At 41.8% G+C, this 25,541-nt stretch overlaps 1 protein-coding gene across 2 annotated transcripts in view; it reads left to right on the forward strand.

Moving 5' to 3' along the window:
- Nucleotides 1-25,541, forward strand: part of MEGF10 (multiple EGF like domains 10) — a 162,973-nt gene that overhangs the window by 65,405 nt on the left and 72,027 nt on the right. For both annotated transcript variants that reach the window (XM_019516855.1, XM_019516856.1), the window contains exons 5-8: nt 5,689-5,935; nt 6,908-7,028; nt 9,616-9,752; nt 23,519-23,731. In XM_019516855.1, coding sequence (XP_019372400.1) covers nt 5,689-5,935; nt 6,908-7,028; nt 9,616-9,752; nt 23,519-23,731 — 718 coding nt within the window. The remainder of the gene's footprint in view (nt 1-5,688; nt 5,936-6,907; nt 7,029-9,615; nt 9,753-23,518; nt 23,732-25,541) is intronic.

Here is a 25,541-nt window from a genome sequence, read left to right on the forward strand (position 1 = left end):
AAGAGCCCAGCACTGCCCTGGCCTCAGCTCACAGCTGCAGACCAACTTCCCGCCCCCGAGCACATCTGGAGGCACCCCTCCCTCCCCTATAAAATCAGCATGGTTATGTCTTGTTAAAAATTGGACTGACATTGTCTTTGTTTATAAAGAACATGAAAAGAGTTACAAAACCATCCAGGTGCACTTCTAAAATATGATACAAAGTCTTATCTCATCCTGTAAAATATCTGGGCACCCTGTATCGCAATTTGTAAATCACTGGCAGCTCCGAGAAACCATGTGCATAAAGATGAGCCCAGTTTGGCATAATAGCAGTGTGCATTAAATTTATTATAATATGAAATACACAACTTTAAGCCTTCAAGTACTTGTACAAAAGGCTGAAGAATGATACCAATTTGCATTGCACATTTTCTTTTTTGCTTTTTCACTTGAAAAAGGTTCTTTGCAACTGAAACTTGGGGACTTTCTCCGTTCCTAAAATTATCATTTGGCTCTGAGCTTCAGAGAACATTTGCCATTTGTTTTTATGTTGGGACACTCTGTATTGTTTTAGGGTTCCATATTATGTTTATGTATTTGAAATGAGGATTTATATAATACAATGTCTTTATTTCCAAAGGCATGCCTTTCTTGTACTGGGACAACCTTTTGGGAGAAAGTTTGCTGCCTATATTTGTAATGATACATGATGTGATGATGTACAGAGCTTTTACTGAAGGGTCTAGAAAAATATATTCCTCACTGAACAGAAAGCATAGAATAAAAAAAGGTAAAAAGAAGTGGCATCAAATAATTTTCTTTGCTAAAAGTCTAGACAGCTGTTAGTAAACATTTCTCTTGAATTTTATCCTGCAGTGCAAGATGTAGGATGTAAGAACCTTATGACTCCCATAAGAGCATAGTCAAAGCAATAAACAGAGAAAAATGGGTTTTACATTGTGTTATACATAAAGGCGCCTATGCCCCAAGAAATAGGTTAGAACTGGGCCACTTTTTATTCATGGCAGATAGACTGGGGCAGATCCTCTGCTGGTTCAACTTACCGTAATTCTCTTTAAATCAGTGTATCTGTGCTACTAGAGGTGTCCCCAGCCTGTCCTAGCAGAACTTCCATTTCATTACTTTAAGACCCGGGATGAAATTATGATCCCATTAAGTTCAGTGAGAATTTTGCTCTTGACTTTTGTGGGGCCCATATTTCTTCCCAGAAGCAAAACCTTTATAGAGCAAAGCTCATTAGCTACTAGGAAAAAATATTAAAACACTTTGCAAGTAGAACTTCACTCTTGTAACACTGTTAAACAGTCTATAGTAAATGTATATAATTTTTTATATTGGCCTCACAAAAGTCAAGAGCCAAATTCAATGAGAATTTGGCCCTTGACTTTTGTGAGGTCCATATTTATTCCCAGAAGCAAAACTTTTACAGAGTAAAGCTCATTCACTACTAGGAACAAAATATTAAAATACTTTGCAAGTAGAGTTTCTGTCTTATAACACTGTTGAACAGCCTATAGTAAATTTATATAATTAGATGTAATAAAAACTAACTTATAAATTTCACATTTAGTTCTGGATGCTAACAAATGTGACCTGTTTAGAAAGCAACCATGCCTTCTATGTTGCTTTGGCATACCATTTCTCTGAATTAGTAAATCTGAGTCTTGTTATGTGTTCTGAATTTGGGACTTCTGTTTCTTTTTATTGTGTGGTTCTCTTCCTCCCTCTCTCATACACTGCATTTTGATGATTTATTACTGCTCCAATTGGAAGTCAGTAGCTGACACTTTCTTCTTCCTCTGTGCCTGTGTGTTTGTGCATGTGTCTGTGTGTAAGTGACCTTGGAGTAGTCAGGACAGTCATTACAGTAGCTATTCTGATTAAACTCCAGCTGACAGTCTGTAACCTGAGGATAGTCATTAACTCAAAGACTGCCCATTTCACCAGATTAACAGCTGTGTGATTACCAGCCTGCCTTTCTTAGTTTTTTAATATTAGGCAGCAGTAAAAATAGTCTGGGGTAATATTTGGTAAATGTAACCTCTAGAACTAATTACAAATAAACAAAACTCCCCACAGGAAGCATTTCTATTATTTGTACTCTTTTTGTGGTAATCCCAGTATGTGTTTCTGACAAATCACTTTAATTTCCTATGGGAGACATTATTGATTAGAGGTCAAGTGATATAGAGATAAAGTATATGATGTATCTATCTTGTTCAAGAATATTATTTATTCCCATTAATCGTGCAAGTTTTTTCTGCAACAGTACCCATATGTCACAGTTGGATAGTAGGTTTGTGACAGCTCTAACATAAGAGACTATATGAAAACTGTAATTATTCTGGTAAAAAGCTCTGGCATTATGCTATAATAAAACAATGGTGTAGTCAATACTTGTTATACAACCGACCGTCTTCAGGCAGATAATTTCAAAATTGGAAATTTAATCACTGGACACCTGATGTTTTCTATTTGAATGGGTTTTATACAAACAGAATGAGAACACGAGCAGGAAACTAATAAATTATCAAGCAATATACAGTTCAGGTCTCTAAAAATTTTTTTGGAAGGAAGTTTCCAATTCAGAGAAATAGCGTATTTGTTTCCGCTCATATAGGTATCATGGTGCATGGTACAGTATGCCAGTCTTTGTGCATATTGCTTGGTTCATTGGCAGTGGGGTAGGCTTTCAGTAGCAAAGTCTGTTTACGTGTGAGACTAGTTAAGCTGTTCCTCTGTATATCTGCATAAATGTTGTTGGTGAATTACATCAAATATCTCATATTTTGCCTCTGGTAAAAAAATACAAGGAGGAAACTGTCAGCCAAATGTATCTTTTATTTCGCTGAGTGGTGCTTTGTATATACCATATCAAAAGAGTTTGAGCCTTGTTCATCCCTACTGTAATTCTATAGCAGGGCTGAATGTGGCCCATTTTGTGTTATTTGAAAGGGCTGCTATCCAGTGGTCAGTTGAAATTATTCATTTCTTCACAGTGGGTCCTTTGGATAGCACAAGGCATTTAGAATTATTTTTAAGCTCTTCATGAGGAGTGACTGAAGTTATTCCTTTTAGTTGGAGGCAGCAGACAGACTGTAATCTGAATCCATCAGGAGGTGTTAAGCAAAATGAGGATGGTGATCTTCATGCAGCCATGAGAGAACATCTGTCTGTCTCAAAAATGTACTGTACACATATATACATCCCAGAACAACTGGTTTCCTAAGAAGTTGATGACTGATTCTGCCTGAGGATTACATTTTCTCTTACATCTAGCACATGCAAAGTAGTTTTTTGTGAGTCCTGAATTTGTATGAGTTTTAATGAGGAAAGACATCCATCTTGTGTTATATGCATTGTAGTGCTTTGTACAACGTCCAGTACATAAAAACGAATGCATAAATAGCTAAGGAAGGAAAACAGAGATAGGGATGAAGAAATAAAATGGGCATCCTGAGTATAGAAATTTTGTACTAAGTTACCACATTTATTTATTTATTTCAGCCACAGTACATATATGTAAACAATGTCTATATTTCATGTTCCAGTGACCTTCTTTAAGAGGAGGCTGTCACTTCAAAGCATTCCATAGATCTTAGGAAATAATGAGGACATTGGCCATATAGAAAGAAAAAATCTTTAAAGAACCCTAATCCTTTTTGATTTGTGTAGTCTGAGTGATCAGTTTCTATAGCAAAGTAATTTTTGCCCTGAGGAGATGTCTTGAGTTCTTTTGTCTCACTCTAAGAAAGTAGGTCTGTTCTACGCCTAGCTGCTCTGCCCCAGGAGAAGACTGAGTGAACAATAGTTGTTAGTCGCTAGGGAGAGAGTATGGACATCCAGTCATTGCAACTGAGGTCCCATTGTTGTTATCAAAAGAATTTAAGAATAAAAACCAGATCATTTGACCACGATTAACACATTTCTGGTGAACTCTAGGTGACCTTTATTTCCTTTTTATAGAATGTTCATATTTCTCACTTTGAAAGAAATTCAAAACATTTTGAATTTGAACACTTTTAAAACCTTGCCTCAGTGTTCCTTTTAATAGTGAGAAAAAATATTTTGAGAAGGCTTTACCTATTGAGTTTTGATGGCTTATCATGTGGTAGACCAGATGCCTGGTCATGTTACTATTCATGATGCTACCTATTAACAAACCCCATAACTATTAGTTCCTCGTGTCTAGGAGGAAAGGTGTTTGTGCCCGAAAGCTTGCAAGGAACATTTTTTCCAATTATTTAGTTGGTCTAATAAAAGATACTACATCTACCCAAAGAACCTTGTCTGCTTTTATCTAGTGGAACACTTCTCACGTTGCCTACAACACTGTCAGCTAATAGTATTATAAAATCAGAAAATAAATAGTTTTGTAAGTATGCAAAATAAATAAATAAATATGTACATCATTTAGAAGTTTCACATTTTGGAGAAAAACCTGCCATTCAGTGTGACACTGATAATAATAGAAGGGCAGGATAGATTTGAACCTTATAGAGTAACCAATATAGAATAACATAGATATAGATACAGATATGTATACGTATTTATGTGTGTGTGCGCATGCGTGTGTGTATATGTATATGTACACACACACACACACACATATATACAGGTTTCCCTCGCTTTACGGGGTTCTGTATGTGTGAATTCACTCTTATGTGATGACCCTTTTTATACCAAAAATTTGTTATATGCAAGGTAAATTCATTCTTATGCGATTGGTGTGGTGGAAGCCTGCTGTCAGATGTTGTGTGTGGTGCTTTGTGGCAGTGACACGCACCCAAATATAGTCTCCCATGTGGATATGTGCTCCTTGCTCGTTGTCTGCAACATGTGTTTCTGTAGTTGCCATCCCCATTATGATAGTTCCCTGTGCTTGTGTGTACTGTCTGCTGTTGGTGAGTACCAAAATTGTCTTGTAAAAGTGGTAGAAATTGGTCTGGGGGTCAGTACAGTTGAGGTCTTGGAACGTATCCCTGTTTGGTACATTGTAAAGTGGGTTCTCTTTATGCGAATGTGAGTTATGCTCCGTTTTCCAGGAATGCATGTACAGCATAAAGCGAGGGAAACCTGTATATGTGTGTGTGTGTGTGTGTATACTACAAGCTTTTATGAGCTGTAGCTCACTTCATCAGATACTGTGAAAGGAAGTGCAGAAAGAAAAGTATAAGGAGGAGAGAAATTAGAATACAAAAAACAAGCAGGGGGAGGGGTCCATGCTGGCAGTAATGACAATACTTTTATCTTTATAACTTCAGTGTAGGATTTCACTATATATTTGTTCCTTGAAGTCAGATTATAAATTATATTTTATTCTCATTTTACACCCCATCATGGTTAGACCATCAGGTGAAGAATTTTGTTCTTTGGCTTTACAAGCATAATTGCAGTTCCACATTGGAACACACTGGAAGATCTAGGGACCTATGGTTTTTTCCCTAACGGATTAAATGCCTGTGTACTTTTACTGCAGGTTAAGAAATAATTTCCAGTTCACAAATCTGAGTCCTATATGGCTATCAAAAACCTTAAAAAATGAGGAAGGTTAAGGATGCCCTGACTGCAATGCTATTGCTAGTCCCATTTTATAAGGAAGTGCTCTTGGTACCTCGAGATCTTCTCTTCAGTATTTTAACGTGAATCGTTATAAAAGCATTGTGAAAATGTTATCTCCCTCAGCATGTGACAGTGACCACTGGGGACCCCACTGTAGTAGTCGTTGCCAGTGCAAAAACAAAGCCTTATGCAACCCTATCACTGGAGCCTGCCACTGTGCTTCAGGATTCAAAGGCTGGCGCTGTGAAGAACGCTGTGACCAAGGGACATATGGAAATGACTGCCACCAAAAGTGTCAGTGTCAAAATGGAGCTACCTGTGATCATGTGACTGGAGAATGCAGATGCCCTCCTGGATACACTGGGGCTTTGTAAGTGGAGGGTATGTTATTTATTGTGGGAGGGTGTGTGTTGGCATGATGCTAACCAAGATAATCTGTTTAGTTCGAAGTTAACAGTGTGCTGTTCTCATTTTAAAATATATCTCTATGTATTTGGTTATTGTATTCCTTCATATTTATTAGACACCCTTCTTAAAATGCTGTGACAAATTGGACTAGTAACACTAGCAGTTTGAGAATTGACTTCAGCTTTTAGATCTGTGTTTTCAGTTAAAGTCTTCACCCCTAGTACACTTCCTGTGCCAGAATCAACAGAAAATTGAAAACTCGACCTGCTACAGCGTAAATTTGAATGAATGTGCAAATGTATTGGCTACGTTAGGTGGCAGATAGCAATTTAAGATTTGGAAAATGAATTTTACATTTTCAAATCATTGTTCATCAGGTTAAATACATTGTTTTTGAAAGTGGATGGATAGTTAAACACACATAATAGATTGTTAGATGGGCAGCAAATCTACTTGTATACACAACTACCTAACTAGTTAATGAACTGCCATGTCCCACTAAGAAGGCCTATGAGGAAGCAGGATCAGGCAAATGCTTCCATGTGCGGTTTGTGGGCTCATCTGCACATGTGGGCTCATCTGTACATGCCCATAGAGTCTGACACTATTGGGGAAAATGAACCGGTGAAGAATGTAGTTGATTAGGTTAATCCCTCCGGCAGACATAAAAATGAACCTTAACTGCATTTGTTGAGAGAGCAAAATGCTTAATTAAAAACACATATACCAACAATTCTGTAATTGTTGCCTTTATTTTAATAGAGGCATAAAACTGTTCCAGTGAGATTTTAGGGATATTTCCCTTTATTTTTCCTGACTTGGTGTTTCATGTTGCCAGCCTGAAGAATTCTGTATACTATTAAAATAATGAAAGGGAGGAGGATTCAGCTGCTCATACAAGTAACAATTGTATTCACTGTGCACCAATTTTTAGCTGTGAGGATCTTTGCCCCCCAGGCAAGCATGGGCCGCAGTGTGAAGAAAGATGTCCTTGCCAGAATGGAGGAGTGTGTCACCATGTGACTGGGGAATGTGCCTGCCCACCTGGATGGATGGTAAAACTGCTTTCTAAAATACAGTATAACTTGGTTAGACTTCTGTGTTTATGGAGATCAAGAAACTTCAGAAGGGAATTTAATTAGAAGAGCAAATATATTTTGACTATATCTAGAGATAAAAGGAAATGTATTTTAGTATACTTTATACCCACAAGGAATCAAAATCAAATATTTAAACAAAATATGCTAGTCCAGATTCCCCAGTTCTAGATTGCTTTACTACATTTTCAGAGAGTGAGAAAAGGAAATGTGCTTTCTAGAGCATACAGGGCTTTTTTACTAGATGCGCTGAGGGTTGTGGGGAGTGGCACTTTAATTAGAATGGCTCCAAGACCTGCTGTAATTAAAGCACTCGCAGCATCTCGTGCATCAGCGTCCCTGTGCTTCAAAATGGTGGCAGGGCGCTCATCAATTGAGCTTTAGTTAAAGCACCCCCATCATCATTTTGAAGCATGGAGATGTTGATACGTGATACGTGGAGGCTGGCTGGAGCACACTAATTGGCATGCTCCAGCAGACTTGATAAACTGAGTGTGCTCCTGTGCACTGTAATTACAGTGCATCAGAGTAGCCTCCCCCCCACGTCTACAGGCACCCACAGATATCATTTGAAACTTGATTAAAGTACAGGAGGAGATGACTCCACCCTGAGCAGCGGGTTGGACTAGATCAGGGACAATCAAGGTATGGTCCACAGAGCCATGTCATCTGGCCCCTTGGGCTCCCCATGTTCTAGAAACTTGGCAGCAGGGTAGCAGTGGCAGTGAAAATTGCTCTAGAGTTATGGCAATTAACACTTCTGTCACTCATCCTGCTACCTAATTTCTGGACTGTAGGGAACCGCATGGGCTGGACGGGTTCTGCATGCTGTATTGAGCATAGTCCCATGCCCCATATTGGGCCCAAGGACAGGCCTGGCACTGCACACCAGATGAGGTCCACAAACTAGCTTCATGGTGCTCATCCAGCCTGCAGATTAACCCCACGTGCCAGATCTGGCCCACAGACTGGCTCTGTTCCACTCATCCAGCCTGTAGGGCTAGATGAGTTGGGCATCACTGGACTAGATTATCTCCTGAGGGTTCCTTTCAGTTCTGTTTTTCCTTTGATTCTAAATTTCAAGTCCTTATGAATATAATTTAATGTACCTATAGCACCTTGGATGGCAGCTTATATGTGTATTTTGAAATATACAGTACCAACCTACTGAAAGAGAAGTAGAAGGGTGGGTAATGAATGAACTCTGGTGGCATTCTTACAGCTCAGGAATGCAGTTAAACCAGAACATCTGCTTCATAACTGATTTTGGTGCCATTCTGTGGTCCACGTACACTCTAACACCTCATACCTGCAAGAATCCCTCCCTGCTGTCACAGCCACAGCAGAAAGAATGAGCAAAATCTTGTTTGCCTTCAAGCACGATGTGGAGGGGGGAAAATGCTATAAAAGCATGAGTAAGATAGTAGAGTATGAGGGAGATGTGGAATACTGTATATCTAACAACTAAACCTAATCATGCTAGATGCTAAGATGGTTGGGGATTTGGAGATTGGAGTTTATCTAGTAAGGATAAAAACAAAAAAAATATATATTAGTGATCAGTCCCATTATGTAGCTGTCTTACAGCTTTCTGTAGGGCAAAAAATGTGTCCACCTATGTGTTGGTTACTAATGAGCACAAATCAGGTGACACCCCAGTTCTGACTGGGGTGTCTCAGTAATCCCATAATATACATTATTAATAATAATGATAATTCATAAGCATTTTCATGGTTTCCTGGCACTGTTTTAATCTAAATAAAGATGATGAAAACATTTATCTATATGGCTACTTTTCTATCCAAAATCAGTGATTAATTATACCTCTTTGACATTTGAAATTTCACAGTTCCCAACTGCAGTGCTGCAGCCCAACTTTTTTATTACCTTTTATTACCTTTGTAAACCCGCTGTAAAATACCTAGGCACAAATTCTACAAGCTCTTGTGTTAGTTCTGCTTACATGACCATAAACGTCTTATTCTGGAATTGATTTCCTAAAAGCCTTAAGATGCGATTCCTCTATCATTACATAGATATAAATAACTCCATGGATACAAGTGGAATTGCAGAGGTTCAGAACCGGTGTGAAAGGAGGATAACTGTTAACATTAAAGAACTTTATTAAAAAATTCAAAGTAGATTTTATTTATTTTAAACACAAATCAAAATGACTGGACATTGCAGCAGTTGTTGGTTCTTATGCTACTGTGTACAAGAAAGCATTTCTGTACATCTTGGTATATTATAGTTTGAATTAAGAAATAAAGAAGACCTTGGCATCAGCTAGGCTCAAATATCTAAATATTTATTGTCATTTGAAGATAACGTTTTTGATTAGCTCTAGCTTCCAGGATAGAAATCCTAGAAGAGTATTGCCCCAACACCTATGGCAAAATATACCTTGTGTTTAAGACTAAAATAAAGAATGTGGCATTTTCCACATGAGCATAAGCAAAGTGATACAAGATTCCATTAATTTCCTCACTTCCTTCCAACTGCCTTCCCTTGTCACACCTAATATTAAAACTGTGTTTGCACACAGGGCACAGTCTGTGGTCAGCCTTGTCCGGAGGGCCGTTATGGAAAAAACTGTTCTCAGGAATGTCAGTGCCACAATGGAGGCATGTGTGATTCAGCGACAGGTCAATGTCATTGCAGTCCAGGTTACACAGGGGAAAGGTAAGAAAAATTACATTTTTACCAGATCATAGGAAGAAGGGTCTAATGGCAAAAAAAGAAAATGCAAGTTGAAAGGCGAATTAGAATTCCAGGTACGTCAAAATGTTTTATACATGTTTTTGTTACTTTGTCACCTAAATGACAATGAATCAAAATGTTAAAGGTGAAGATTTGATTTTTTGGAATATGTTTTAACCTCTATGACAAATGGTTTAGTTCAAGGATTTTCATACTCTTGTCCATGCACTGCTAGTGATCTGCAGGCCCCTTACTGTGGGATCTCCAAAGTTAGGGACAGACATTCAAAAAGCTGGAGCCTGAATTGATTCAGTCTTTGCAGGTTAGTTTGCAGTAACTGATTTGCAAGTGAATTCACTTTTGATTCTGGAAATGCAGGCGCATGCTTACAGTGGCTTAGGCTAGAAGCTGGGGCGCACTAGAGCAAACCCCACTTTCCCTTCAGGCTGGAGGGAAGCCAAACTGAAGGGGGCGCAGCCAGGCTCTGGCAGGCTGAGTATGACTGGGGAGGGGTTTAAATCCCTACCCTGGCCTGCAGCGATCCCAGCCAGGGTCTGCCTGCCTTTTTCTCCCTGCTCGTGGCTCAATATGGCCTGGGACCCCCAGAGCCCTCCTCCCAGCTAACAGGTGAACAGGTGATCCCTCTGCACCTTCTCAGTCACTGGGGCTGGGATTTGCTTGGGGCAGCCCAGGAGCAAAGGCCTGACTTGGGGGAGGGAAGGGCCCAGGTAGCTAAGTTCCATAAAGGAAAGCTCCTGCCCAGTGGCCCCTTCCACCCACTAGAGAGTCACTTCCAGGGCAGCCCCGGCCCTTGAAGTGGTGTGCACTGTCTGGGCTCACCCCCTCAGCCTCAGTGCTATTACCTGGGACACCAGGCACTGAGCTGGGCGTGCCCTGTTCACTGCTCCACTACCCAGTGGTGGCAGTGGTGCAGCACAGCCCTGTGTACTAGGCACAGGGTTCTACCCCTATGGCTTTCTGCCACTGCCATCACTGTAGTGGTAGGCACTACCTGTGCTGCCAAACTGCAGTCGGCCGTTGGGTGGGCAGACAGCAGGGAAGCCGTAGGAGTAGCGCCCTGTGCCTGGTACAGGGGGCTGTGCTTACGTCTATGGCTTTCCTGCCACTGCTGCCACCTGGGTGTGGCCAGATCCCAGCTTGGCATGGCTCCCTAAAGTGAAGGGGGCAGGGACAGTGTGTATTCCTCCTCCATCCCCTCTCCCACCACGGGACCACAGCTGGGGTTTGGCAGCCCCAGCTGCCACTTCCACCACTCACACCCAGCCAGGCAGACCCTGGCTGGGGTTCCCCAAGGGAAGAGGGAACAGAGTGGGGAATAAACCCCCTCCCTGCTTGCTTTGCCTCACGGGGCCATGCCAGCCAGTGTCTGGCCATCATGCCCCTGTCCCTGCTGCTGGAGCAGTGACAGGGGTGGGACCCTGATGGGGTAGCAGCCCCTTTCATGGTGTCCCGGGGAGTGCAAGCCTCCTCCCGGTGTAGGGGCTGTGCTGCAGGTGGGAGCAGGATGGGCAGAGTTGCCACAGCTTACACAGGGTGAAGGGCAGTGGTGGCGATGCTAGGTGGGGACTTGAAGGACTAGGGCCACTCCAAAATTCAGCTTAGTCTCCACAGCCACTGCTCCGAGCCCTGCCACTGCTGCTTGCCCCGCACAGGCTGGGACAGCTCTGCCTGCTCTGCTTCCACCTGCAGCAAAGGCTGCACCCTCCCCACCCCCCCTGCAGGAAGAGGCTTGTGTTCCCTGGGACACCATCCCCACCTCATCAATGCAGCATCAGGGGTGGGGGCCTGGCTCCCTGAGGTGAAGGGGGTAGGGATGAGGTTTATTCCCCCCTGTCCCCTCTCTCCCCAGAGGTCCCGTGGCTGCCCTTGCTCTGGCTAGGAACAGAGGGGCGGGGCCAGCCCTGCTCTCTGGAGCAGACAGCACAGACCAGCCCAGGCCTGCAGAGCATGCTGGGATGCTGGCGGACTCTGATTTAACTTTAAACAGGAAGAGGTCTAGGACAGAAGTTCCAGAAACCAGTTTGACCCAAATCCGTTAAGTCTGATACTGCATTTAACCAGGTTTATTTTAAGCTGGTTTTGGCCGTGTTGAAACTGGTTTATGTGCACTGAACTTTTGTTCGGTTACAGGTTCAAACCAGTTTCTGATCACTTAAATCTGTTTATGTGTAACTTTGGTCCCTAGCCCAAAAAGAGGTTGTTTGATGTCCAAGTGAGAGATGGGCCGATGAGGGTATCTCATAGGGCTCCTAGAGACATGTGGGGAGTCTGCTTCAATGTGCTGAAAATCCACCTCAATTGCTCAAGTCTGGTGGAGCACGGAAATTGAAACACTCTGGCAGCCTTCCACATCATGTGTATCAGCATCTCCATGTGTGCCCACACTGAAAAAATGGTGGCAGGGCACTTTGAAATAAAACAAGTTTAATGAGCTTTAGTTCAAACTGCCTCGCCTCAATTTTTTAGTTTGGGGACACTGATACATGTGATATGTGGGTGCTTTTTATTAGCACGGCTTGTGCTGGAGCACATGTAAAAATGTCTATATTTGCTAAGATATTGGTGAGATTAAGTACTTGGGAAGCACTGAATTATTTGACTTCTGAACTGAACCAGAGGTTGAGGCACAGGCACCGACTCCATGAGTGCTCTGGGGCTCAAGCATGCAGACATTAAAAAAAGCCCCCAAAACCCATCGTTTACCAGAAGAAGCATTGCAGTACTTGAGCCCAGCTCTGCAGTGTCTGTAAAGTTTGGGTGCTTCAGTGGTGATTTCTGGTGCTTTTAGCTTCAATCAGCTATTACAGGGGTGAGCAATTATTTTGGGTGGAGGGCTGCTTACTGAGTTTTGGCAAGCTGTCCAGGGCCGCATTGGTAGCTCTGCCCCTTGACAGGTGCCCCGCCCCCTGGTCGCCATTTTGTGACCAGACATCCCTCCCCCTAACCCCTGACCTTTGCCACCAGAAGTCCCTCCTCTTGCCCCCAGAAATATTCCTTTCAGCAAGGAGTTTTGCCATCTCAGAACCAGAAACATACCAAATTATATTCTAAAAATCAAACATCTGCAACATTCATTAATTTGATTTCAAAAAATATTTTTGTCCTGATTTATATGTGTTTGTGTAGTATACATAGAGGTGATCACACAATAGCTTAAAATGAAGTCTTATTCTTGAACATTGTGTGGGGCGTTGGGGGCATAGGAATACTTTTATGGGGGGCTGTTAGTGTGTGGGTATGTGAGGTGTGGGTGTGTGAGTGTGGAGTGAGGGAGCATGTGGGTGTGTGTGGATATGTGGGGTGTGGTTGGGTATGCGGTTTGTGGGGGACTGTGTGTGGGGGAGAGGGTGGCTGGGGTGTGTGAGAGGGTGTGAGTGTGGGGGACTGTGTGTATGGCAGTAGGAGGGGGGTGTGGATGCAGTTGTATGGTAGGGTGTGGGACTTGCCCTATGAGAACACACACACACACACACACACACACACACACCAGGTACGGCTGGTGAACTCAGACTGGTGTGATAGGTGGAGTGTCTCATGAGAGCAGAGGGCAGGGAGATTTGAAGCCTGCCAGGGGTGGGGAGGGTTTGCAGCTGGCCGAGCACTCCAGCTGGTAGTGGGGAGGCTGCAAACCCCCTTCTCCTGGCTGACTGCAACACGCCTCAACCCCACCCCTGCTCCCATGGGACACTCCCGTCTGAGTTCACCAGCCGCGCCTGACAAACAAACACACACACACACACACACACACACACACACAGAGTCTCTCCCTCCTTCATTGCTTTCTGTCTCTCTCTCTTTCCCCCTTCCTCATTGTGCGCGCGCACCCCCCCCCACCCCTGCTCCTGGCCCTGGGGTACAGATGTGGGCCCTGTGCTCTCGTGATCCGGCGATGTGGCCATGTGGTGCTGGAGCAGCCCAAAAGCTGTGGCAGGCAGAGACTTCCAGTTGGGGGTCCAGGAGTGGGAGGGGACTGGAGGTGGGACAGGGTGGGGCAAGCCTTGTTGCTGGCTGTGCCAGCTCCCCCTGGGTCCTACTGCCCCTGGCTCCTGTCACCCTTGACAGGTAGCCAGGAGCAGATAAATATACATTTTCTAAATTTTTTAGGGGCCCTGTGGGCCAGATAGAATGGCCTGGTGTGCCGGATGCAGCCCGCATATTTTTCCCACCCCGAGCTATTAGGTAAAAGTGCCAAAACCCCACTAAAGTTCCCGATCTGTACAGATGTTGGGCAAGCTGGTATCAAGTAATGCACTGCCTCTTCTGGGAATGTGCAGGGCTCCTCATGGGAATGCAACTCCCCCCCCCCCCCAAAAAAAAAAATACACCCACCAGCAAAAACGAAAGTCAGCTCCTATTGGTTGAGGCCTTTTTTAGAGAATTTTTATTCAAATGCAAGAAATTAAATATTTTCATTTTCCAGCACTGTTGATAGAATGTAAAAAATATTTTACTGTGACAGCAAACATCATAACGTTTAGCATTTATAAAGAGGTGGGAAGCAATGGCACAAGCCCCTTCCTGCATATATTTCAAACAAGACACAAGTCTGTTTGCTGAAATCAGCAGTAACTTAATCACTGGGGTCAGGCCAGAGAATCTCTACCAACAACAGTAGGTATCATTGCCACATGCAGTTCCCACACAGGCAGTCTGAGGATATGGAGATAGCTGTACAAACCATAAAAAAGCATAAGCAACCGCAGAGAAGAAAAACAGCCTGTCCAGGGCCTTTAGTGCTGCCAAAATTAAATGTTTCTATCAGGAAACATCAGAGACTGGCACATACATTTAAACAGACATGAGCAAATCAGAATTAAAGCACAGAGCAGTTTCATGAGCTGAAGGACAACATCTATGAGAATCTTTGTATATTTTTGTTTCTAAAGATAATTGAGGCTTCCTATATGAGGTAAAAATCTTGCAGTAATAGTAAATAATAGGGCTGTGCGAAGTTTGGTCACTGATTCAATTTGGCAGAGATTCAGCCCTATTCAGCAGCCAACTCTCCAAATCCGAATCAAATCAGAGGATCCTTTAATCTCTCCAAATTGAATTAGAACCCTCTGAATCGATTCGGAAAGATTCAGCGATTTGGACATAGACACAGCTTTAAATGTTTTTTCTACATACCTCAAGGTACCAGGCGGCTCATGAATGCTGAGATAATGGGGCAGATGGAGTGTCCCATGGTAGCATGGCAGGGTCTCCAGTGTGCTCAGAAGTGGACCTGGAAGTGGACCAGAAGCACTTCCGGTCCACTTCCAGGTCTGCTGGGGAGCATGCAGGGGACCCCCTCCCTGGCCCCCTGGCTTGGTGACTGGTGCCTCCTGGATCTGGGGAGACACTCGGGGTCTCCCTGTGGCTAACTGCTGAGCTGGGGTGAAGCCCATGCACTCAGCGGTCGACCCAGAAGTAGTTTCACACACCCTTAGTTAAATACCTTAAAAATCTAATAGGCTATGCTGTATCTCTCTCTTATGGGCTATGCTGTGAGCCTGAGGTGCAAAGAGCTTTCCATCCTTTTCCTCTTTGCTAATTGGCAAGGCATTATTATAATCCCTGTGATCTCCTGCCTCCTGATACTACTTCCTGGTGCTTCTGGAGTGCTAGTCAAACTCAAAGTTTTCATAATTTGTTAAAGGCCTGTAGAGCATGCATGCTCTGCGATCTTCTCTGATCTGTAAAGCTGTGAAATGCTGGGCGCTTTTGGCTTTGAGGCATGAATAGTGACCTATTTAGTAGGGAGGTCAGCCTTCTGTGAAGTGCTTAATAAAATCTTTTAAGATGTATTTAATACTGCAGCCTTTAGGGCTTTTAATAAGGTTATGGTGTCACTGGCATTCTGGTTTTTAACAGTTCAGTCATAAAACTTAGAGAAGCAAAAACCACAAACAACATTATGAGGTCATACCTTTTCTTTTAAAGATACCAAATGAAATTTCTGTTAAAAATTCTACATTAGGAAAATAGGTGTGTGTTAGATTTAGGAAACTGTATTTGTAGCAACATGAAGATAATACTTTGTACATGTTTGTATATGGTTAATAGACTTTACTTGTGGTAAACACCTGTTAATTTTTCCTTAAAGCTACATTAGGGATGGATGCATTAGAGAAGGAATTCCTTCATCACTACTTTTTGTTTTGAGACTTCATCTGGTTATTGCTACATAACAGAAAAAATGCTGTATTCAAGCTTTCTGTGATAAAGAAGGTTGTAAAAGAGTAGAGTTGCTGACTCACAGGATATCTGGTTCACAAAAAATGTTGGCATTTCATTTGAGGCCGAATTAGGATGACACCAGCTTTTTTTTTTTTTTTTAAACAAAAAAAGATTCTGCAAACCAAAAATCGTGGGGGGAAAAATTCTTTTGGAAATGCCATTATATGTTTCCAAAACTGTGTTCACTTTGGTGTGTCCAAAAGGAAATATTCTTCCTAGCTGCTGACTGAAATTGGGATTTTGGTCAGTTTTAGCAGCTGAGTCAGGCAGCCCAAGGAGCCAGACATCACAGGTGGTTTTGGGTGTTCCACTGGCTTCTAGGCTCCATGCTACAAAGTGGGGAGCTGGGCCCAAGGCCCTAGTTAGAGCTAGAAATCCCAGAGCTTTCAGACCACTGTCTCTGTGGCAGTAAATCTAGAAGCCTTGGCATGGCCGCCTTCCCAGAATCACAGACTCTGGCAGCTGCTCAGTGAAGCTGATATTTTTGGGTGGTGAAAGCAAACAGTTCAGGGCCATGGAGCCTGGAAGTCCAAAGATCTCTTGCTGGGTTTCTCAGAACTTGCAAGCTTCTGTAGACCTGGGAACCTAGATTCAGAGAGCCCTAGCTAGAGCAGGTCTTGCAGAACTCCTTGGCTTCCAGGTCCTCAGCAGAGATGTATCCTTGCAGTCCTGAAACCTTTGACTCAAATTAGAGTTCTGGAGCCAAACCACATTACAATGAGGATTTGATTCCTGACTTTACAGCAAGGAGTTTGGACTCCATGGGTTGGCTGGTGACTTGGAGCCTTGTGGTGACTTGGATTACAAGTGGGATCCCCATCGCTGAGCTGGGCTGTTTGGTGGGGTTAGGTCTGCAGCAGCCTGCCAGGGTTCCAAGCCAGGTTTGATGTACTAAAAGTTCATCAGACCCATTTTGACAAAATATTGTGGATCCAAAAAGTTTTTTTCTGGGGATACAATTGTCAGCAAAGTTCTTACTGGCTAAAAAAGAGTAATGTAAACAAGAGTAGCCAGGTGCAGTGTTATTTTTTGTGTCAGTCTGTAACTTCCATCAGACGTGCAGCAGCAAGCATTATGGGGTCCTGGTTTCAGTTTGGGACTTTAGTATGAAAAGTAAACAATATGCAACTGAAGCTCTAAAAGAGAAGTTGTGTGTCCACAAGGTTTCCACATTTTAGCACGTATCCTTTTGGTCACTTTTGTAGGCTCCTTGCCAGGATTAATCTAATTTTAATTTCAATTGTGAAGCCCATTTAAGGATACTTTTAATGCAACAATTAATTAAAGAGCTGTCTAATTATTTTTCCTGAACTAGAAAGTCAGGTTTGTCTTAATGACATATGGATGCATTTGCAAAACTGATCTTACAAAACTGGAACTGGAAAGGATTGTAGTATTTCCAACTACTTCATAAGAGCTCAGAGCTATCTTTAAGGCACAAACCTGCAAATTCAAATTATCCTTGGGACAGTGCTGGGAGACATTTTGTTTGAAGAAGAGAACAAGCAGGGACAGACTGGCTACGCACAGGGTCTGTCTGTTTGTTCTTTTGAGTAGAGGACTTTTCTGTGTTAGCTAGAGGAGGAGTCTACAGCTGCATAACAGTATTGATTGGAAACTTCCATTTGCAGTGCTAGAGGAGCTGCTCTTGGTATTCCAGCCCCTTGGCTGAAATAATTCCCTGGGCCAAGGAGAGACTGGATTGCAGTGTCAACCCCTCAATACAGTTTCGGAGGTATATGTGCTAAGTGACCCCCATGCTTAGTAAATGACCCAAGGCGACTTTACTTGAGGACAGAGGCAGTTAGCGTTGTTAGTGCAAAGTCAGACAGAAGGCAAGGTAGAGTTGCAATTTGTAGACTAACTAAACTAAATTCAGTTAATCTATCAGGTGCAACTCTACCTTGCCTTCTGTGTATTTGCATACAACAGTAGTTCTCAACTTTTTTGGACTTTGGGTATCTTTCATTAGACTTGAGGCACCCCTCTATAACATTTCTGAATTGAGTGGCACCCCGTTTCAAAAAACTCATGTATGTTTTGCAGTGCTTACCTCCTTGAAGAGGGGCCAGGCATTGGGGCTGGGGGATTGGCCAGGTAGGGACAAATCTGAGCTTGGACTTAACTGCTTATCTCCTCACACATCATGGCACTCTTCAAAAGATCTGGCAGCATCCTAGGGTGCTGCAGGACCCTGGTTGAGAATCGTTGGCATATAGGTATAAGTCAATGCTCTATTTATAGAGTCATGGATGTTAGGGACCTCATTGAGTTCAGCCCCAACTGAGACTTAAAATCACTTATGCACACCCAGACTTGAGCTGCTAGCCTTTAGGTTCTCAGTTCACTACCCAAGGGCCTCAGTCAGATGCTCTCCCCTCTGGACTCTTGAATTCTTCTCTTTAGTGTCAGTGGGAAAAACAGGAGAACTTTAGATTTCATAGTAATGTAATGTAACTTAATGTAATGTAATGAATCTTCTTTTAGAAGATCTGACATTACATTAGGTGTACATCCTGAAAAGGAAATGGAGTATTATGCTGGTTGTCGCTTTTTTGTTTGTTGTAGTGAGACTTATTCAAACAGTTCTGCAGAAACAAAACAAAACAAAACAAAAAAACAGCGTTTTTCAAGTTGTCTGTTTCTAACTTAGCACTACAATATATAGTAGGAAAAGCGTAGCTTACTGATTGGATTGAAATCGCACTAAGTGTTGCCTGAATTACTGAAGCATAAGATTTTATTCACCTACCTGTTCTCCCATCATGTACCAGATTCTAGGCAGTACACATTATGGTGCTATATACTAGGAAGCAAGGAAACAAAGCATAATACAAGTCTTAAAACAAATATAGGCAGACTCTAGCCTACTCCAATCTGTCAGTATTTATCTAAACAGGTGAAGCTTATCTCACAGCTCTTTGGATGCATCCATTTTCCCTCATACACCTCCTTGATGGTATTAGAAAAGAACAGTAGGGCAAACTCCAAGAGAAAAAGAGACAAATACAGGAAATTCCTAGATAAGAAAAAAGCCTGAAGAAAAAAATCAGTTTGCCAATAAGAATCATGGAGAATATGCTCTAGGGCATCCAGCACCAATTGCATGGGCACACAATGACAAGTACAAAGTTAGGTTGAATCTGCTGGGACCCTATGTCTTCTTTGCGTGTCCCATTCTGCAGCACAGTGGTGGCTCTGCCCCTCAAACTGCCTATATACCTACTCCCACTGATTTGATTCTACACAGCCAGTTTCTGCAGTTAGCCCTAGCCTTCCCCTGTTATGCAGTTCAAATATGGACTCCTACTTCCTTAATTTTCCATTGGTGGCAACTTCTCAGAGGAATGGTGTTTTAAACTGACTGAAGACCTCAGGAATAGAGCCTTTTTACTCCTTTTCTTGCTTCTTAGCATGATGGTGATTGTTGGAATAATTTACAGGAAGGGAGGAGATGCACAAATTGAATTACTGGTGATGAGTAATTTCCCTTGGTTTTAAAGTGGGCTCAATGTGGAATGTATCAGAAACCTAGAAAAGTTAATGTTACCAAATTACAGGGAACTGTCAGTGGTTTCCATATATATTGTATTATATATTTTGGCACTGAGTTCATGATGCATGGAAAACATCTGTAGCAGCTGGTCTTAACCCAGATTTGTCTTCCTAACCATCAATTATCACTTTACAAATGGCTTACATTACAAACAACATAAAGTATTGGTCATAGACTTTTTGCTTCATTCTTGTGTCAGGTATCAGAAGAAAAATAACAACTTTTATTTTAAGCCTTATTCATTTCTTAGGGACTTTTCCTGTGGAACATACTGAGTGCTTCTAGCTTTTGTTTGCAGCTCAAATCAGCCAGCAGGTACAGACCTTTGTGTTCATTGTGGGAATAATCCAGTGACATTTCATGAACTCATCAACCACAGACATTTTTAGGGTTATTTTAGCAATCCAACTGTTTGTTTTTAGAGAGAAATTTTCTTCATATTCAAGGAAATGCAACTGCAAAGGAAACAAGCATTGGGGGAAAATTGGACTTATTGGGTGTTTACAGACATGCTCCGGAGGGAGGGAGGGTGGAGCCACTCTAATTAAAGTGCTCAGAATGTCACATGCATCAGTGTTCCTCACTGAAAAATGGCAGTGGGGCACTTTAACTAAAGCTTGTCAAATGAGCAAAGTTAAAGGGCCCCTGCCACCATTTTGCAGCATGGGGACGCTGATACATGTGACGTTGGAGTCTGCTGGAGTGCAGTAATTACCACGCTCCAGCAGGCTCAATTAATTGAGTCTGCTCCAACATGCTATAATTACAGTGCATTGGAATAGCCACTCTTCATGTGTATAGGTGCCCATTTAGTCTGGAGAAGAGACGACTGAGAGGACATTTAATGGCAGCCATCAACAACCTGAAGGGTGGTTCCAAAGAGGATGGAGCTCAACTGTTCTCAGTGGTGGCAGATGGCAGTACAAGGAGCAATGGTCTCAAGGAGCAATGGTCTCAGAACAAGGAGAAATGGTTTCAAGTAGCTGCAAGGGAAATTTAGATTGGGTATTAGGAAAAAAAATTTGCTAAGAGGGTAGTAAAACACTGGAACAGGTTATCCAGACAGGTTGTGAACTCTGTATCCTTGGAGATTTTTAAAACTTAGCTAGACAAAGCCTTGGCTGGAATGATCTAGTTGGGGATGGTTGTGCTTTGAGTGGGGCATTGGACTAGATGACCTCCTGAGGTCCCTTCCAACCCTAATTTTCTATGATTCTATGAAAATAAGAGAAGGCCAGAGTGAATACTGCTGAAGTGTGACTAGCTCTTTTTCTATCCTCCCATTGTCATATTGGACTATTTCAATTCAACAAACTTAATCCAGTTCCCCTCACAATCCTCAGAATAAAGAGGACACATGAAACCTATCCAAAGAAAAGTCATGTTAAAAAAGTTAACAGGTGTTTGAGTGACAAATTCTACAGTAGAGTAGCAAGACGGTTCCATACAGATCGGTTTTAGCAGCTTAACTGCTACTGATTAAAATAGATCTACAACATCCACCAATCTCTTTCTATTTATCCTCTGTCTCTGTATTATTAAACAACCTTTTACCCAGGTTTATAGAACTTGTTTGTTTTCTCTACTATCTGTTTTTAGTATCTTTCTAGTACAGTGAAATCTTGATTCATTTCCTTTGCTTGGCTGACATTTTTTAAAAAACTTAATACTGACCCAAGTCATGCTGGCCTCAGTAACAGGGCAGTGTGCAGAATGCCTGCTAACTTCCAATATTTACATTATCTCATTTAAGCCCTAACGTAGAAGAATTTCTGTCTCCCTTTCTTCATCTTCCCAGGTTTTTATCCCATGGTCTCATGTAGCTTATTCTGAAAGATGCTCAATCTGAGATCTTAGTTGAGCTCTACAGATTCCTTCTTGGGAAAAAAGATTTTCCCTATTCCTTCTCAGTCTTCATCTACTTCATAGCTTTCTACCTGATTAACGTTTAGTAGAAATGTATTGCGTGTCATTATTTTAATCATAATTTTGATTAAAGTAAATAATTCAGAAAAAGATGGAGAAAAACAAAAATAACATTATTTGTTGTTGTTATATGCTATTTGGCAGTCTCTTTCCTGCCAGAGAAGATGATTGTCCCCTTCATCAAAATGTTTAATTTAAGTAAAACAAGCAGCATTTGCATTTTCTGTTATTGACTGACAACAATTTCCACACCTGGGATGCAAGGAGAAATTATTTTAATGGATTACAGCCCACCATTTTCAGGAAAAACAGGGTCCATAAGGTTTATTTAGAGGTACGATGTTAAACCTACTTTTATAGACAGAGCCACTGCCCCTATTTTGGTAATATTGAATCATAAAGTACATAATATATTTCTTCTACGCAGTTCTTTCTAATTTCTTCACTGCTAAGGATGGTAAATATGTTGATTGTTCAAGAGAAAGCAGCAATTCAAGCTATGAAATGGTTCTCCAAAATGAATTTGGAATCTTTACACTTTATAATAGTCTTGCCCATTATCACATAGGGAAAACAAGGGTGGGAAATCATCTTTTCAGAGTACTAGTTCCATGCATTAAATGCAAAATAGCAGCCTTTCTTCTTCTGAAATTCATTGTCTCATTTATTGTCTCTCTTGTGCACTGAATGAGGCAGGAAAAAACCAAATAGTATGTGACTGTTTATTAAAGTTAGTATCCTGTTGCATGTGCAGGATGAGGCCAAATTCCCTACATTTTAAATTTTTTAAACTGGGTGAAGAGCCAGAGCTGCATAAAAAGGTTTCACAAGCTCTGATTTCTGAAGAAGATAAACTGGGGGAGGATCATGTGCTTTGAGGCAGTTGTAAGGATACCTCCCCATGATGTCTTCATGTTCCTTGGAGCAGATGGCAAGTATGAGTAGAAATAGTGGGCAGTACAGGGATCTTGCTGAAGTGTCCACAGGGTTGACTAGATTCTGCTGGGGGTCTCTTCAGCTCCCAGGTCAGTTCAGGATAACACAGTGCAAATGCACCATTAGGCCACTATATCTCCTCTTTTTGGGGGTCAGATGATGAATCTCACTTGATTTTCTTTTTTTTTGCATTTAATTTCTTGGATTTTAAAAAAGCAAATTGAAATCTGAACTCTCTTGATGCATCTGTTTATGGCTCACAGGAATTAGCAGCAGGGTAGGAAGCCAGGACCTTTGCCCTGCAGCACAGGCCACCATTTGCATTGCAAGAGTAACTGGTAATGTCTGGAGGCTGTTATCACCTTGTCAACCAGCCATTAGTAGTTGTGTGAGCCTTGGGTGAATGTGGCATTTTTAATACTGACAAAACTGCCTATTTTCTTCTGATCTTGTGCTCAGAACTAAATTAAATGGTGTCAGTCCTAATGGAAAGTTTGGCTGCATACTCGCATGCAGGGGTGTGCACTTGCAGTAGCAAAAAAAAGTAGCAGCACAAAATTGTGCCATTACTTTTTGCCACTGCACACACCCCTGCATGTGGGGAAACAGTTTCCCTACTCCTCCCAGCTCCTGGCACGCTGGAGAAGCAGGAGCAGAACTGAAGTTGGGGAGACACTGGGGCCAGCAGCCTGTTTGCCAGTGTATGTTCCTGTGGCGTGCTTTTTTTTTTGTGTTGATTTACTGGATTTCCCAGTAGCAAATTTTGCCCCCATGCTGCAAATTTGCAGCATAGGGCACATGTTAACATTCTGGGTAAGTGGTTTGCAACACCACAAACCTCATGTGCCTTCACAACTGGATCCGGCCTTTCAGTCCTAATGGTTAACGCTTGGCAACTGTAAAGAGGAGTTAATGCAGAGTGTTAGGCAACCTTATTTACAGTATGGTCACCAACTCCATCACAAAGCTTTAAAGAATGTTACCAAGAGAAAAGCCTTTATAAGCCAAGTTACATTTTTACAGTGATTGTCCAAAAATCTTTAGTTTGAAGGCAAGTAAACCTAAGTCTTTCTGACTTTCCCCACAGATGCCAGGATGAATGCCCAGTGGGGACTTATGGACTGCAATGTGCAGAGACCTGCCAGTGCATGAATGGAGGGAAATGCTATCACATTAGTGGCACCTGTCTGTGTGAGCAAGGATATACAGGAGAACACTGTGAAACAAGGCTTTGCACTGATGGGGTCTATGGTCTCAAGTGTGACAAAAAGTGTCCGTGTCACTTGCCCAATACCAGAAGGTATGTTTTTACAGATTTTAGTAGGTTTTCTCTGAATGGGCCATTTCATCAAGAATGTAATTTAAAAGCAAATAAATTCCTAGGTATCCAGTTCTTCCATGCAAACGTCAGGCATGCTCACAAACATGCCTATTCTTTTTGGAAGTACAACAAAAATACAATATCAAGCAGGGAAAGAGCTGCAAATTTTTTGTGCTTGCAACTTTATTAGATGTCTTTAAATAGAAACTGATAAATTTTGATATTCATCTTAATATTATCCCAGGAGACAAACCTTGACCCAGGCCTGGCCTTTCTCTATATTTACCTCACATAAAAATAATCTTTATATTTTTCACCATATCAGTTCAACAGTCTGTTGAACTGATATGGTATTGCAAATCAAGAATAACTGTATTGAAGTTAACAGAAAGGCCTTTTTGTAAGGCCAGTGTGAGATGAGAGTCATGTCTGGTCCTGTGTGGCTGGAACATGTTCTTTATTTTAATGAAAATTTCTGGAATCCACTCTGTTACGGTTATGCATTTCAGAAGGGGTAACTGGTCAAACTAGCATACTAAAAAGAAGGTGAACTCTGATGCCAAGAAGCTGAATAAAGTTATTTGTATATGGGATATGGTTGGGTTACATTTCCTTGTATCTTTGTATTGTTGTCAGAGAATTGAACTAATTTAAATTCCCTGGCTCATCATTACAACTGTTTGCAGATAATCATGAGCCAGAAACTTTTTTGTATCGACACATCCTATAAATCCTTAACATGCTGCTATAAAAACTGATCTATCGGAAGCTCTAAAATAATCTTTGTAGATAGTGAGCAAGGGATAACAGTTAAGGCAAGATAGTGTAGTATTTATAAAACAATTCTTATTATAAGGCTTATCATCTTCCAGAAAACTTTCTTTTATAGGAAAGACTCTAGTCATTTTGCCTGTATTTACACAGAATTCCGTTAATAATACACAGTAGGTGTGTTTACATGTTCATTAATGCACCATGGTTACTGCGTATTCAGTTTAGTACCTGTAACAACAGGTACAAACTGAATGCACAGTAACTGGTGCTGCTGTACAGTAGTGCCAGTGCACAGCTTTTTGTGATGCTAATGTGAAGTAGACTAATTCTACTGTGCATTTGCACATTAGCACAGCTTTTGCCATGATGCGCTAATGCGCAGTAGAATTAGCCTACTGCACCTTTAGCATCTTGTGTAGACACACCCAGTATGTCAGATAAGTTTTGTGAACATATTCTAAAGGCTTTGCTATTACAGGTTGCTGAAATGATTTAGACCAGTGCTATCTCGTATCCAAAATGCATCTTTTAAAATGTTTTTATCCTTTTACTCAGAACTTAGAAAAGACATTTAACTGCATGGAGTCATTAATGAAAATATTTCTGTCTGACTCTTTGTCAGTATGACCCTGTAAGAGGGTACTGTGCAAAACAAATTCTTAGATGGTTCAAAGTGTTCGCATAACTTCTGTTGCCAAGCCAAGTGAAAGTGGGTTGCACTCCTTTCCAGTTTCATTCACACGCTTATACACTGATGTGTTTGTAACTTTGTTTATCCCAGTCACTTGAAGTGTGATTTGAAAAAAACATATTTTTGTACAATACATAATATTCATAGTTTCATAGTTTCTAGGGTCAGAAGGGACCTGAGCAGATCATCTAGTCCGACCCCCTGCCATGGCAGGAAAGAGTATTGGGGTCAAACGACCCCAGCAAGGTGTTCATCTAACCTCCTCTTAAAAACCCCTAGGGTAGGAGCCTGCACCATCTCTTTTGGAAGTTGGTTCCAGACCCT

Source organism: Gavialis gangeticus, unplaced genomic scaffold, assembly GCF_001723915.1.
Source record: "Gavialis gangeticus isolate Ggan-Ray unplaced genomic scaffold, GavGan_comp1, whole genome shotgun sequence".
Lineage (NCBI taxonomy): Eukaryota > Metazoa > Chordata > Crocodylia > Gavialidae > Gavialis > Gavialis gangeticus.